Raw genomic sequence first — 16,048 nt, forward strand, 5'->3', positions numbered from 1 at the left:
ATAGGAATGATGAAGGCCCTGTATAACTCCTGGGTCCTAAAAAGGCTGTGTAAGGTCATCTTATGGCTAATCTTGCTGAGGGGCTATCCATAAAGTCAACACTATCATCTTTCAGGAGACTGAAACATTTGGTGTTTCTGGTGCGTCATGTAGATACAGAACTTTGTGGTGCCTTATGTTTAAACTATAATAATATCACATTTAATGTAATTTCCCATGTCACTACAAATAGCAATGTAAGATGCCTCATCAACCAATATAAAACACCAGGGCATTAATGCCATTCTAGACATGATTCCATCTACACAAGTTTCCTAATACACTCAATCTGGCTCCCTCTTTTGAATGATATTGGCCTTTAACTAATTATATATCTAAGATATTGGCAATAACTTTATTCTGTCTACTTTAATCTCATGATCATATAAACTTCCAGTTTGGGACTGAAACTTTTTGTATTAGTTTGTAATGTGATTCCAGCAGTTGTGGATGGAATAAAGAGAGACAGGCACGGGCAGTGGACAACATAACTTGGGCACCTTACAAAATGCGGTGGTAAGTGATGTAAGAACAATAAAAGCAAAATGACCAGTCTCTGCCTTTAGAACAGCTCAAATCCTCCTTTAAATGCTATCTTATTACAAGCCAATAACTGCTTGAAGTTGGATCTTAAACGATTCATCAAGAAGAGAAGATTCACATTGTGCACTCTGCATTCGAAAAATTCCCTTCAATAATGCTTAGATACAGTTGTTAGGGAGGAAATGGAAAACGTGTTTGACTAATGTTGGTGTTTATGACTTCATCTTGGGGATACTTTGTTTAGCAGAGTAAAGGCATTTTATTATTCTATAATAAATGAATAAAGTACAGTTGTTGTAAAATATGGGTGCATCTTGCCCCCCGAAATGATTTCATATTTCATGGCCATCAAATGACTATGCATTAGACTCAATAATGGTCACTTCTCACTTGATTTGTGAATAAAATCAACATTTAGTGGCTGTCCTCTAGCCATCAATATTTATTTTTCCTATCAATCATATATTTTTCTTTCTGCTGAGGGCAAAACTCCAAATTTCAAATCAAACAAACATGGTCAGCCTTGTTTAGCCTTTGATTGGTTATATGTTTGTTTGGTGTTTCAGAGGTATGGAAAACATCAACCAACAGGCATTAATTAGGACAATAATTCAAACAAAACCGAATGCAGAAGTCTATAAACCACCAAGTAGAAACCTATTCTAACTCTTGAAATATATCACCCCTGCTAGCAGGACTCTCTTGATGCATCCTCAACATTTGAGCAGCAAGTAAGTGTTAGGTTAAGTGTAGACCTGGTAGATCCACACTATGCCTTCAGCTTATTTCTTGCAAGTAAAACTACACACATAAAGCATTGCATATAAATATCTCTGTGGACTCTAGAGATTTGCAGATATAATGCACATGTAACTTGATGACCATTATTTAGTACATATTTCATGTGTCCACAGTGTTAATGACATTGTACAATGGTAGATGAGATGTTCCCAAACAGACAGGAATGACTCTAATAAGGCAGTAAAACCAGGAGTAAATGTTGAGCAGATTTAGTTTCTGTCAAAGTATTTTTTTAATCAGGCAATGGCATGTCTGAAAACAGATGGTCCATTAACAATTATCTGTGCATATGTCCCCCAGCTACTGATCACCTAATGTGTGCGGTTGCCACAACAGACATAAGAGATTGTATCAGTACAAAAATAATGAGTGCATTACATTAATACATACAAACACATAATCTGAACACACTTCTGATCTATTTTTTTTTTTTCAATAACTCGAGTTTAATGGAGATGTTTAATACAAGTTAATGAAAGTATGGCACAAATCCCAGGGCTCTATTAAAAAGTTGTGCGGTACTTTTTGAAATGGGTAACAATTTTCTATTCCTCTAAATTCCCCTACTCTCCCCACCAATTAAAATATATTTTTACAACTTTTTTTTCTCTGAAGTATACAATATTCTCTATTTTTTTTTTAAATGATCTTCCCCAGTATAGAGATATAGGATTACAAAATTGTTGTGTTATTGATTAGAAATTAAATAAGTAAACAATAATATTAAATATGTAAGATGTAATTAGTTGTGACAAGAAGTCATGCATAGAACATTGGAATTCACAGCAGAACACACTTATGTTTTTTGTGTTTGAACGGCATTTGAATAAAGACAGCTCGGATCGCTTCATCAAAAACCGTTTTTAGTCCTTTCTGTGTGAGAGCAGAGCACTCTACATATTTCACAGATCCTGGGGACAGAATAAGATAAAAATTAGAGAGATTGTGTGAATATGCAATATAATTTTCACAGCCCGATTGTATCCAACAATTAAAGGAACATTCCAAATTACTACTACAGAGCATTGTAATGGGGCTCCTTTATTAGAATTAGTCAAACCATTTTAGAATAGTTTGACTTCTTAGCTGGTATCCACTGAGACCCACTCCCTGTCTCCCTTCAGCAGCCAGGAGAACTGGAAACTCCTGAATTTGTTCATCTGCTAGCAATGCAGGGCTAGATCTTTGGCAGAGAGTGTCAGCTTATTTGCGCTCAGCCAATGGGCTAAGCCCTGCCAGGTGCAGCTCACAGAGATAGCTTCATGCTCTCCTGTAAATGTTGTGGAGACAGGAGTGACATCCGCCCCGGTAGGAAGTCAAACCATTTTAAAACCATTCAAATACCTACAATGGGGTGGATGCTAGGGCATTCTTTCTATACAAAACAAAAAAAAACTGTCAACATTTCCATTTATTTTACAGTATTTTACAATTAGTACTTTGTGTTATAAAATATTTTATTTTGTTTAATGTAACAATTGGAGTACACCCCCTAAAAATGATAATTTAAAAACATGGCCTTCCTATGTATTGTTGCATCAGAGAAGATGAGGAAAAAAAGCTGGAGACACTGCAATGTATTTGAAAACATCAACAAATCTGGAGATATTGATTTAAAAAAGCCTGGAAACGAGCGAAACGCGTCTCGAGGCTGAAAGACACGTTTTAGTTTATTTACATTATTGGTAATTTTGTTATATATTTTTTTATATAATAATAATAATAATAAAGCTTTTTTAACACTTTAAAAGGTGTTTTCTGGCCTATATCTCCACCTGGACCTTTGGGATAAAGATGGGTTGTGCCACTCCATATTTGGCACAGTCTATAAACTTGGAGCCAGCATTTTATGGGCTTCAAGTAAAGGTGAGCTTTTTACCTGTACTTACCATATTATATGGTTTAAAACAATATTGCACCAGTCTGCTTTTTGTCTTCCCTTTACTTATTACATGCACCTTACTGGGTGTACCCTATCAAGCCATCAGATGTGGTCCTATTGCCACCAAAAGGGCACAGAGGTTATATGCGTTCAGAGCCATAACGTATAAAAGGCTAAAACAATTGTGAGCATAATACATCTTGTTTTAATCACTTTTCATAGAAAGCACAACAATATTACACTATTATTTTTCTCTTATTTTGTTACCTGTATATATATATACATATATATATATATATATATATATATATATATATATATATATATATATATATAAAAGAAAGATGTGTGTAGAGTAGTTAAAGTATTTAGAGAGGACTAGCTTTATGTTCTCTCCATAATTTCATCTAGATTAATTAATATCATATTTTGCTCTTTCAGCTATTTATCTACTACTCACCAATGTTTTTGGATAGTGTCAGCCCTTGTTGGAAAGAGATTGGGGACTTGTTTTCATTTTTAAGCTTTTCAATGGTCTTCTTGTCATCACGAAGATCAAGTTTGGTTCCTACTAGAATAATAGGTGTATGAGGACAATGGTGATCCACTTCTGGAAACCACTGGAAGAAAGGGGAAAATGAGGCAGGTCAAGAATGAAGACTCCAAGAACAATAACCACTAAAGCATGCTGCAGTAATTATGGTCTCATGATTGCACGGGCATAACTAATCAGTGCCATCTTTGTCTAAAAATAGCTTTGTCCCCATCTTATCAGTGCCAGCTTTGTGTACAAATAGCTTAAGAGTGCCATTTTACTGCCCAAATAGCTTATCGGTACCATTGTTATTCCAAAATTGCTAGTCGGTGCCATTTCTTTTTCCAAACAGCTTACCAGTGCCATCTTGTCCTCAGCTTTTCAACCAGTAGTGTTTTTGTATGAACTGTCTGTAAGCTGGGTGTATTTTGCAGAGTCAATGTATGTGTAATCCAGGGATGTATTGATAGATATGTGTGAATTCAAATTAATATTTCTGCATAATATGAATGTGTGCAGATGCAGTTATTGCATATTTGTATGGAACGTGTTAGTAAGTGCAAGAATGTATTTGTAAGACGAGTGTGTTTGTATGTATATGTTTAAGTGTACTTCACTGGACGTTACTATGTGTGCATGCATGATTGTGTTTGAGCAGTATGTTTCTTTTACTAAATGTCACTATGTGACTTATCTCACCATTCTCTTCCACTGTTGGCTCTATCCACTCCCCAATATTGCCCAATACTGCACCTCAGTTTTACCGAAAAAAATAATATATATATAGCACTCTAAGAACTTCTTACACAATTAAAAAATACTTTTTATTACTAGCTATGAATAAAATGTCTACAAAAAACAAACTATAATTCCTGGAAAACCAGAGAAAAATAGACAGGTGGATTGGCGCTGTTGGTAAAAGTAAACAAAGCAACTACTCCCAAGTGCCAAATAATCACCAAAATGTACTATATACACATAACAGAAGATAAGAGACAGAAGTTTAGGGAGGTGCAAGAAATAAAACAGTAAATATACTTATAATCGGTGACTCTCTGGATCAACCTAAAAATAAAAAAGTGTACATTATATAATGTGGTTGAAACGCGTTGTGCCTTATTGTATTGCTGTTTTATGAAAGTAAAGCTTTTTTACCTGAATCCCATTTTGCTGTGATATTTTGTGGTGTGGGAGAAAGCACCTTACTACCAGACAACAGTGGAGATAGCGTGAATAAGCTTATTATTCAAAGCCTTCATAGTTAAAGCCTGCTTCTTAAGGCTCTACAGATCGTGAGTGACCCATTACCTCCGATATATTTTGTTTAAAAGTGTTACAGTATTATGCTATGTACACTTTTTTATTTTTAGGTTGATCCAGAGAGTCACCAATTATAAGTATATTTACTGTTTTATTTCTTGCACCTCCCTAAACTTCTGTCTCTTATCTTCCAATAAAATGTCTATATTTCAGTGTTTTAAGCAAAACTTTGTTGAGGAATTAATGCAAATGTAAAGACACACACTGTTACACAGATACACATACCATTACATGTATCACAACCGACCCAAGACATTGTGCTGCCTGGGCCCACAATTGAAATATCGCCCCCCTCCTAACCAAAAGCATGTCCACCAAAACACATTTACATCCATTATGCTATGCAGTGGGTGTAGTGCTGCAATGTGTGTCTGTTTGTGTGCAATGAATGGTGTGTGCCTCTGTGTGTGTGTTTGTGTGTGTGTGTGCAGGGTATGCAGGTTGTGTCTGTGTGCAGGGGATATAGTTTGTGTCTATGTGTGTGCACGGGATTCAGTGTGTTTTACATTTTTTAAATGTAAAAAACACCCATAATTAAAAAAAAAATCTTTTTAAGAATATTTATTGCACAAATATGCAATCTGTATTTTAGAAAGTGTCCCCTCAAGACCCTATTAAAGACTACAATGGAGACTCTGACCACAATTAACAATACAGTAATATAACATATGTATATAAAACAGCTCTCTGATACCCAGCTCAAGTTGTCTCTTTTCACCTTTATTACTGTTGCTGGCTGGCTGCTGTGGCTATTATCAGGCTGCTTCAGCGGCTGGTTGGCTGCTGCGATTGGCTGGCTACTGTGGCAGGCCGTCTGGCTGCCGCTGGCAACTGTGGCTGGTTTGCAGGCCTCTTTCTTCCACCCAGCAGGTGTCTGTTTTTACCCCCAATCCCTTTGCGTGTCTCTTCTCTCCCAGCCCTTCTGTGTGTCTGTTCACCCAGCTCAAGTTGCTTCTTCTCACCCTAATTACTGTTGCTGGCTAGCTGCTGTGGCTATCAGGCTGCTGCAGCAGCTGGTTGGCTGCTGCGACTGGCTGGCTGCCGCTGGCAACTATGGCTGGTTGGTAGGCCTCTTTCCCCCTCCCCCCCAGCAGGTATCTGTTTTTACCCCCAATCTCTTTGTGTGTCTCTTCTATCCCAGCCCTTCTGTGTGTCTGTTCACCCCCAACCCTTCTGTGTGGCCGTTCATCCCCCCAAGCCCTTCGGTGTGCCTCTTTGTCCCCCAGCCCTTTTGAGGGTCTCATTCTTGCCCCAGTCCCTTTGGTCATCTGTTTCTTTCCCAACCTCTTTGTGTGTCTCCTTTCCCCTTACCCAGCCCCTATGTGTTCATATTTGCCCCCCAACCCAGTGCTTCAATGTCCCCCTTTGTCCCACCAGTCCTTCTGTGGGTCTCTTTGCCCCCCCCCCCCTGCTTAGCCTCTCAGTGTGTCTTTCTGCCCCCCCCCCACCTCCCCCAAACCCTCTGTGTGTCTACGCAAGCCTTAAATTTGAAATTCACTTTGATTTAATATTGAATTCTCACTTTAGTAAATAACCCCGGAAGTTATCATTTTTAATTTTAATTTAAGGTTTTCCTTTAGACACTGAATTTGCCAAACTGACAAAATGTACAAGTGAACAAATACAAGCAAGCAATAATCTAAGCTAAGGCAAGGTAAACAGTACAAAAAATATTTAGCAGAAAGAGCAATTGTTCTACATATTAATACATAATGATACATAATAATACTGACCTTTTCTTTAACATTTTCATATGAAGCTGGATTCACCAACGAAAAACAGATCAAGAAAACATCCTAAAAATAATTTTAAAATGTTAGCTGTCATGAGTCTCCTTTAAAAAAGTTTCCCACTCTTTAATTTATACTGAAACAAAAATTTATTTTTTTTCTACATAAGAGTAGAGTTTTGTGAGATTGAAATGGCACTGTGTTCAAAAGAGCACAGAGAGGGACATTTATTAAAATGCTCTATCCTTTAAACGGTACTAAACTACTAAAGGTGGGGCAATCACCATGGAAAGAAGTGGAACCAGCACGCACATTGCATTGGGGACTCCTCCACTACTACATTTTGCAAACACTTTTTAGAAAAGAACATGAATCTCCACCACAGGTATTATAAAGATAGATATAGTGTTGCCGCTCTATTTTTAGACATTATACCGTATATACTCGAGTATAAGCCGAGTTTTTCAGCACATTTTTTGTGCTGAAAAACCCCAACTCGGCTTATACTCGAGTCATAGTCGGTATTATGGCAATTTGCATTGCCATAATACAGACAGGGGGGAGAGGGGGGCTGGCAGAGCTGTACTTACCTTTCCTGCAGCTCCTGTCAGCTCCCTCCTCCTCCGCGCCGTCCGTTCAGCACCTCGGTCAGCTCCCAGTGTAAGTCTCGCGAGAGCCGCGGCTCTCGCGAGACTTACACTGGGAGCTGACAGAGGGAGCTGCACAGACCGCGCGGAGGAGGAGGGAGCTGACAGGAGCTGCAGGAAAGGTAAGTACAGCTCTGCCAGCCCCCCTCTCCCCCCCACTGAACTACCAATGACACTGGACCACCAGGGAAGGAGCCCCCCTCCCTGCTATGTATCAAGCAGGGAGGGGGGATGAAAAAAAATATATAATTAAAAAAAATAATAATAATAATACAAAAAAAAATAATAATATAAAAAAAATTAAACAAATAATAATTAAATAATAAATAATAATATAAAAAAATAATAATATAAAAAAAATTACAAAAAATAATAATTAATAATATATTAAATGCCCACCCCCACCAACACATACACAAACACACACTGCATCACACACACTCACACTTCATTCATATACACACACTGCACTCACACACACTGCACTCACACACACTGCACTCACACACACACTGCATTCACACACACTGCACTCACACACACTGCATTCATACACACTGCACTCACACACACTGCACTCATACACACTGCACTCACACACACTGCATTCATACACACACTGCATTCATACACACACTGCACTCACACACACACTGCACTCATACACACTGCACTCACACACACTGCACTCATACACACACACTGCATTCATTATATACACACACTGGAAATAAATATTCAATTAATATATCCGCACACACACTGCACTCATACACACACGCACTGCACTCATACACGCACTGCACTCATACACGCACTGCACTCATACACGCACTGCACTCATACACGCACTGCACTCATACGCACACACTGCATTCATTATATACACACACTGTAAATAAATATTCAATTAATATAATTTTTTTAGGATCTAATTTTATTTAGAAATTTACCAGTAGCTGCTGCATTTCCCACCCTAGTCTTATACTCGAGTCAATACGTTTTCCCAGTTTTTTGGGGTAAAATTAGGGGCCTCGGCTTATATTCGGGTCGGCTTATACTCGAGTATATACGGTAACATTACAATGACACTAAACTTTTTAAAGTCAGCATTCTCTTGATTTTGTTGATTACTTTGTATCAAATTATATTTGCACAAACAGGTTCACACTGAAGACTTGTAGCACTCATGACCCATCACTGACCCATGGAAATCTGCATATATTATAATTGTGACATTGTGACCATTCAGTGGCCATTGTTCTCTTTTTGCTGCACCTACAGTTTGTGGGTATGAGAGAGGCCTCAGCCTGTCATATTCCTCTTGTCCAGCTGTATCCCATAATCCCAAGTTAACGGGTTTTCCTTCTACCATCACATTAGCCGAATAATGGTCAAAACTGTAAAATAAAATAAAAAATAAAACTCAAAAGTGTGACATGAAACCTTAGATAGTACACAGTGAAAAAAAAAACACACCTTCTCATGTAATATAATAGGCTAAATATACTCATCATATAATATTACACATCAGAACCTAATTACAATTTAGTTACTTTTAATCCATATAACAAGACATGAGACTTTCACAGGTAAGAGCTATTTTCGTTTCTAAAATGTTTAACAATTTCTATTATTTGAGTTATATGGCATTGCCCGAGTGCACATATTCTCACACATGAATGCAACCAATGTTAAATAGGAAGACAACGTTGCTTTGAACATGGATGTGCAGCAGAGGTCAGTAGGTTTATTTATTTATTACTTACCACCACTATACTATTTGCTGTAGTAAGCGACCAAGTAATTGCGGCTTCAGGAGAAGTGCCAGTTCCATCTAAATGCTCCCACCAAGTTTAACCCCTTAAGGACCAAACCTCTGGAATAAAAGGGAATCATGACCTGTCACACATGTCATGTGTCCTTAAGGGCTTAAACAAATGCATACAATGGCCCACTGAACATGTACTCAATAAATACATACAAAATTCACCAATAATACACTTTAGAACATACTCACACAGTTGGGATATACTCCCCAGGGAAAGCATTGCTTGTATAACTTATCAAAAGGCATGTTTTTCCGACATCTCTGTAAAAGACAATGGCAGTAGTATTATAATGATTAAGGCTCATATAAAAGAAAGTCAAATATTATATTTATAATAACACTCCTCATGATAACTAAAGGGACACTTCAAGCACTTTAACCATTACAGCTTGTTGTAGTGATTTTGGTGCCAGGAGTGCCATGGTGGCCCCCCTCCCAGACACTGTAACTATTTATACTGGTTTTAAATGTTTGACATCTTACCTGGGATGCATTGGGTAATCAAAGACAAATACCAGAGAGCCAGATGCTCCTAAGCAGGAATTTTAGCTAACCACTCTTAGCCAATGAGATAAGCTTTGCACTGCATGGCTTATCTCAGGATATCTAATAGAGGTTCCTCCTTTTCGAACCTCTAGCTATCTGGTGTTCCGAGGTGGTAAGAAGAGCCTTGTGGGAAGAAGAGCCTCGTGGACCCCAAGTAAAAAGTCAAACTGTAAAACAAGTTTGACTACCTACAGTGAGGGGGTGTGAGGGCACCCATTGTACCATAACCAATACAGCAAGCTGTAATGGTTATCTTACTTCACATGTTCCTTTAATAGATCATTGGTCATTGGTTTCTATTATAAGACTCTGTACATGAATTATGCCATCTTTTTGGGCTGCAATGCCACACTTCCATAGGCTGAAGGTTGCTTGACCTGCCACTTTTTTATAATATCGAATGATGGGAAACATGGAACAGAAACTTGAGAAATAATATTTCAACAACTATCCCAGAATTCCCAGCCTGACATGCATATGAACATGGAGATGTATTATGTTTCAGACTTCACTCTGAATTTTTTTCAGATACTCTAAGCAATGTACGTTGTTTTAAACATAGCTTTTTCTAACTAAAGAATTGGTTGTGATCCAAAAGTCCAATATCCAACTTGAGATATACAGGTTATGCACAACAGTAATTTCTCTATTTGCACTGTGGGGAGTTTTATTGAGCTCAATGTCACAACAATCTTTCTGGCACCTAACCATGGCCAAATTTAATTTGTCTGAATCTCCTTTCTTCTAGTCTAAATGCGTGACCTTGTGTCCTATGTATAATGTTTATTAATATATTTCCAGACAATAGTTTGTACTGGCATTGAATATATTTGTGTAATCCTGTCATATCTCCTCCGAGGTGCCGTTTTTTCAAACTAAAGAGATTTAAATTTGTTAACCTCTCTTCATAACTAAAATGCTCTATCCCTTTTATCAATTTTGTAGCTTGTCTCTGAATTTTTCCTAGTGCCATAAAATCCCTCTTTAGAACAGGTGCCCAAAATTGCACAGCATATTCAAGTTGTTGTCTTACCAACGATTTATAAAGATGCACACTTTTATTTCATCCCAAGAATGAATGCCCCTATTTATACATGACCATGCCTTACTTGCCTTAGCAACTGCTGATTGACATTGCATAGTGTTGCCTAGTTTATTGTCTCTAACAATTCCCAAATAAAAAATACATACAAAAAACATAACCATTTCATCATGATAACTAAGGGAAAGAGTCACAATCAAAATGTCTCCAAATGAGCTGTTCTTAGAACACACCCCGAAGGTTACACACCCCGAAGGTAAAATTTTGTCGATTTTCACAAAGCCAGCTTCTGAAACCTGACACCATGAGGAAGAAACAAGGGATTTCCCATTTTATCAGACTGAAATCAATACTGAGAAGTTAACAAATTTACTCTTCGAGTGTCTGAATTATGATCAGTACTCCATCATATTCCGTGGGGTGTGTTAAAGAAGGGATGTATAATAAGATTGTATTATTGTATAACCACATTTTAGTGACAGATCCAAGTGAAAGAATATTCAAGATACACATTTTTTATACTTCTTATAGTGATATATTTATATTATACATTTTTGGATCTGATAAGGTTCATAAAATATAATTTCAAAAATATGTAAATAAGTAATATAAACTGATATATTACCAGTCGATGGATACCCACTACAATGAAATAATTTCATATATACATACATTAATATAAAATGTATTATATATGTTTATATATTATTTATAAAATTATGCAGTATTTTCAGTATGATATAACGTGGAAAATACGAGGAAAAGAGAATAGCACACTGTAGGAAAACATACTGATAATAACACAATGAGAAAGAAATCACCAGTTCATCTATTCTGTCCTAAAATTTGCAATTTCCCTATCATTTCTCCACATTTGCCAGTTTAGTGAATAAACCTGTGCAGTCCAAAAATGACATGACATGACATGACAAATTCCCGTAGACTTAATGGTGAATCCTGCAGATGAATAATTTGGAAAGTTTTGCTCTACAGTATTGAATCATTTGGAAAACGTATTCTATCGAGGCCGGTGAAGGAAAAGCTGATACTAAGTTTCCCTTTTCACAAACAGTGCTAAATACCCATTAGTTTGTTACTCACCCGTCACCAACAACCACACATTTGATAGCCTGCATAGCTGGGATAACCAGGTGATATATCTATACTTCAAGTTACATAGACTTCAGTTCAGTTCAGTTACCACACTGAAAGAAAGGCACCTGGCTGCAGTGACAGGTAGCTGAAGTAAAACAAACTTCCTGAGAGGGATGTACTAAAAGGAATGACTTGAGGGAGTGACATAATACAATGGTCATAGACATTAACCTTAACCTGCCTTAATGGCTAAGGTAGGTAGTATTCCATCATAACAATCTATGTTACTAACTGAATAGCAATTCCCCCAATGAGGTCTGTGGGAAAATTACTATCCAATAAGCTGAGTATATAAGATAATCCAAACTTGTTTAACAACAGGCAGTTATTTACTCCTTCAATAGTTAATACTTTTACTTGAAACATAAGAGACATAGCTAAAGAATAAACGTGAGATCTAACAGCAAACTTTGTACTAGTTAAATGCACATCGTTTCATTTGTCCATTAGTTTGCTCATTCTTCTCACACATATTTGGAAGTTAAGAAGTATTAGAGTAGCATTATATATAACTGTGAAATGGAAATGTGGTTCCTCCGAACCAGTTTGGTACCAAAATAAAATTCAGTAAAGAAAATTAGGCAGGCAAAAGAGGAGGATAAAAAAAATACTAATGACTTCTATTAATGAAAAGTGGGGAGCAGTAGCCCTATTTTAAGTTGAAAGAAGGGATTTTGTTTTCTGACCAATTTTACTTCTCCACAGAGAAAAGCGACCTCTCTTTTAAATTATTTTTATTAAGGTTTGTTTCATAAAAATAAATACAAAAAATATAGATTTAAAACAATAGTAGAACAAAAGTCAGTTATAATTGAGCACCACTTACCTCTTCCACTCTAACATGAAATGTTATTGTCAATGTGGACAAAATAGTGGTCTATTAGCTTCTCCAAATTGCCTCTGCAATGGTAGCACCACAGCTAAAGACATTTAAAAAAAAAGGGGGAGTAGTCAAAGCAGCATCAGGAATATTTATTTTTTAGTAAGTTGTGTGATCAAGTTTCTGTCACTAAATGGAATTAGAAGTAACACTAACTGCCCTATTATTGTCCAATCCTCATGCCAAAGTGGAGAGTCATTACTAGTAGGGTGATTGGAAAGGACTTTGGATTGCGCTCTGCTAAATTATTTCTACCACGTCTAAAGTAGAATTCCACCATGTGCTGACATTCTGTCAATTGTGGTGTGTGGGAAACCTTTTCTCTTGCTCTTGCCTAAAAGTTGGCTAGCCCTTACATTACAGTGGAAATGCCAGTCAATACTCTTTTAATGCTCAAGTGTGTTTGTTGTCAGGTTGGAATGGTTGCCACCAGTGTGCTGTCAATAAGAGAAAGGCGTGCTGGCAGTAGGAGCCCTCCATAGATCTGGGCAACAGGCAAGCGATTTTGTTAGGACTGAGCAACAGTATCCCTTTCCCTAGCCCTACCATCCCTCAATTTCATCTTGGGATTAGTATGTGACATTGATGACAGTGGGTCTGATTTTTATATTACAATAAATGTGGGAGATGAATGATTGTGTAAACTAACACAACTTTATTCAGCAAAAATAGATGTTTGTGTTGCAAAATGGATTGGCGGATTTATTTCTGTAACGTTATTGTGTTTGAGAGTAAGAAACAGGGCACATAGCTCACACACTCTTACAGAACACACTGGAATAAACTCACTCAGAAAAAAAGGATTTTTTTTTCTCCAAACACTTAATTAAAAAAAAAAAAAAACTCCAAACAAACATAAAACCTCTCAAAGTGTAAATTTATGATTACAGTAGCAACATGGTACTGCACTAACCGTAACCACCATTGTCACACAGAGATGAATAAAGCAGACTATCTACCACTCAAAGATTGTGTGAGTGCCAATGTGGCATATCTAGCTAGATATAGCAATAAGCTAAATCTAGTTTAGTTTAGTTTCACGCTAGAGTCAATTACCCAGGCACTCCCACTCCTGGCCTGACTTTCTCAATAGCTACAGTAAAAATGTTTAGGAGAATCCTGTTTAGAAGACATAGATTGTTTTACTCAGCATCATTTTTTTGTCAACTTTAAGCCAGCTGTCACTTGAACTATAAATAAAATCAACATTCAGTGGCTCTCCCCTAACCATCAAAGATCTTTTTTTCTACCTTTTGATTGGACAGGAGAAACAGTCTGATTGAGTGGACATACCAGTGTACATTATGGCAAACTAAGTTGCTTATTTGCCCCAAACCGAATTGCAGCCTCTTCTCAGTTCCATCTCCCTTTTTGCCGGTGCCAGTGACATCACATTGACTCAAGAATTGAAGCAATCATTGACCTGAATTCATCCTAATTGAAGATCAGCCCGTTATATATCTCCAAGTCTATATAATAATTCAGACTTCCACTGCACCCTCTACATAAGCCCTAAAGTGTGTCTATATACCATCCTTTCCTCCCTCTCAATCTACAGGGCTGGAGTGCTATTTAGATGCACAGTACCTTTGAAGCTTGTAAGTTACATTGAATTGCAAACATGTGGGCAGTCCTGTGGAACAAGACAATTTATTTGTTCTTTTCTGGGATCACTTCTATTTCACATATTTCTAAATCATATTGCATTTGGTATTGCAAATCACGTTTCAGTGTTTGCAGATGACACAAAATTCTGTAAACTAATAGAATGTGAGTAGGATATGCCTTTGCTGCAGAGGGTTTTATATAGATTGGGGGTGTGGGCACTCAAGTGGCAGATTCAATTTACTGTAGATAAATGCAAAGTCATGCAATTTACAGGTGATACTCGAAAAATTTGAATATCGTGCAAAAGTTCATTTATTTCAGTAATGCAACGTAAAAGGGGAAACTCATATATGAGATAGACGCATTACATGCAAAGCAAGATAGTGCAAGCTGTGATTTGTCATAAGTACAATGATTATGGCTTACAGCTCATGAAAACCTCAAATCCACAATCTCAGTAAATTGGAATATTACATGCAATCAATAAACGAGGAGTATACATAGAACAATTTCGGACCTCTGAAAAGTATAAGCATGCATATGGACTCAGTACTTGGTTTGGGCCCCTTTTGCAGCAATTCCTGCCTCAATGCGGCGTGGCATGGAAGCTATCAGCCTGTGGCACTGCTGAGGTTGTCATGGAATAGCGGCCTTCAGCTCTTCTGCATTGTTCGGTCTCTCATCTTTCTCTTGGCAATGCCCCATAGATTCTCTATGGGGTTCAGGTCAGGCGAGTTTGCTGGTCAATCAAGCACAGTAATCCTACGGTCATTGGACCAGGCTTTGGTGCTTTTGGCAGTGTGGGCAGGAAAATTAAGTCAGCATCCCCATAAAGCTCGTCTGCGAAAGGAAGCATAAAGTGCTCCAAAATCTCCTGGTAGATGGCTACGTTGACCCTGGACTTAATGAAGCACAGTGGACCAACACCAGCTGATGACATGACTCCCCAAATCAACACAGACGTGGAAACTTCACACTGGACTTCAAGCATCTTGCAGTGTGTGCCTCTCCATTCTTCCTCCAGACTCTGGGTCCTTGGTTTCCAAATGAGATGCAAATGTTGCTCTCATCAGAAAAGAGGACTTTGGACCACTGAGCAACAGACCAGGTCTGTTTTCCTTTAGCCCAGGTAAGACGCTTCTGACGTTGGTTGTTGTACAGGAGCGGCTTGACAAGAGGAATACGACATCTGAAGCCCATGTCCAGGATCCATCTGTGTGTGGTGGCTCTTGATGCACTGACTCCAGCCTCAGTCCACTCCTTGTGAAAGTCCCCAACACTTTTGAATGGCCTTTTCCTGACAATCCTCTCCAGACTGTGGTCATCAATGCTGCTTGTGCACCTTTTTCTTCCACACTTTTCCCTTCCACATAACTTTCTACTAATGTGCTTTGATACAGCACTTTGGGAACATTAAACTTCCTTCGCAATTACCTTTTGAGGCTTTCCCTCCTTATGAGGGGGGCAATGAGGGTTTTCTGCACAACTC

General features: G+C 37.8%; 1 protein-coding gene across 1 annotated transcript; it reads right to left on the reverse strand.

The window, feature by feature from the left end:
- Window positions 1–2,133: 2,133 nt before the first annotated feature.
- LOC134568162 (ras-related C3 botulinum toxin substrate 1-like) lies at window positions 2,134–12,083 on the reverse strand. Its single transcript, XM_063426514.1, has 6 exons — window positions 12,018–12,083; window positions 9,518–9,589; window positions 8,780–8,897; window positions 6,854–6,916; window positions 3,726–3,885; window positions 2,134–2,294 (listed from the first exon to the last, which is right to left on the reverse strand). Exons 1-6 carry the CDS (start codon window positions 12,050–12,052, stop codon window positions 2,164–2,166), a joined length of 579 nt encoding a protein of 192 aa, XP_063282584.1. The 5' UTR covers window positions 12,053–12,083; the 3' UTR covers window positions 2,134–2,163.
- Between the last annotated feature and the right edge of the window lie 3,965 nt (window positions 12,084–16,048).

This window comes from Pelobates fuscus, chromosome 7 (assembly GCF_036172605.1).
Source record: "Pelobates fuscus isolate aPelFus1 chromosome 7, aPelFus1.pri, whole genome shotgun sequence".
Taxonomy (NCBI): Eukaryota; Metazoa; Chordata; class Amphibia; order Anura; family Pelobatidae; genus Pelobates; species Pelobates fuscus.